The sequence below is a fragment of the Buceros rhinoceros genome, unplaced genomic scaffold (genome assembly GCF_000710305.1).
Source record: "Buceros rhinoceros silvestris isolate BGI_N320 unplaced genomic scaffold, ASM71030v1 scaffold37792, whole genome shotgun sequence".
Taxonomy (NCBI): domain Eukaryota; kingdom Metazoa; phylum Chordata; class Aves; order Bucerotiformes; family Bucerotidae; genus Buceros; species Buceros rhinoceros.
This window is the reverse complement of record NW_010400104.1, coordinates 546-747: the sequence shown is the minus strand read 5'-3', so window position 1 is coordinate 747 and position 202 is coordinate 546. Positions and strand designations below refer to the sequence as shown.

Sequence of the window (202 nt, the reverse complement as noted above, 5' to 3'; positions counted from 1 at the left end):
TCACTTTGGTGCAGAAGCCAAACTCGGTGGGTGTCCCATAGAGCTTCTTGCCCTGCGTCACGTAGTAGATGTTGGACTCGGTGAGGTCGGCGAAGTACTGGAGGTGCCGGGGGTCCTGGGGTGGGTGGGGGGCATCAGCAACGGCCCCGCTGCGCCCCCCCAGCCACGGTCCCGCCCGCGCCCTGCCATTGGACGCGCCCTT

The 202-nt window shown here is 66.8% G+C and overlaps 1 protein-coding gene across 1 annotated transcript in view; it reads right to left on the bottom strand.

The window, feature by feature from the left end:
* The window catches only part of LOC104489572 (growth factor receptor-bound protein 7-like), a gene marked incomplete at both ends in the record, with an annotated part of 1,954 nt that overhangs the window by 1,215 nt on the left and 537 nt on the right, over positions 1–202 (bottom strand). The window contains one exon of the mRNA XM_010131743.1: positions 5–199. Coding sequence (XP_010130045.1) covers positions 5–199 — 195 coding nt within the window. The remainder of the gene's footprint in view (positions 1–4; positions 200–202) is intronic.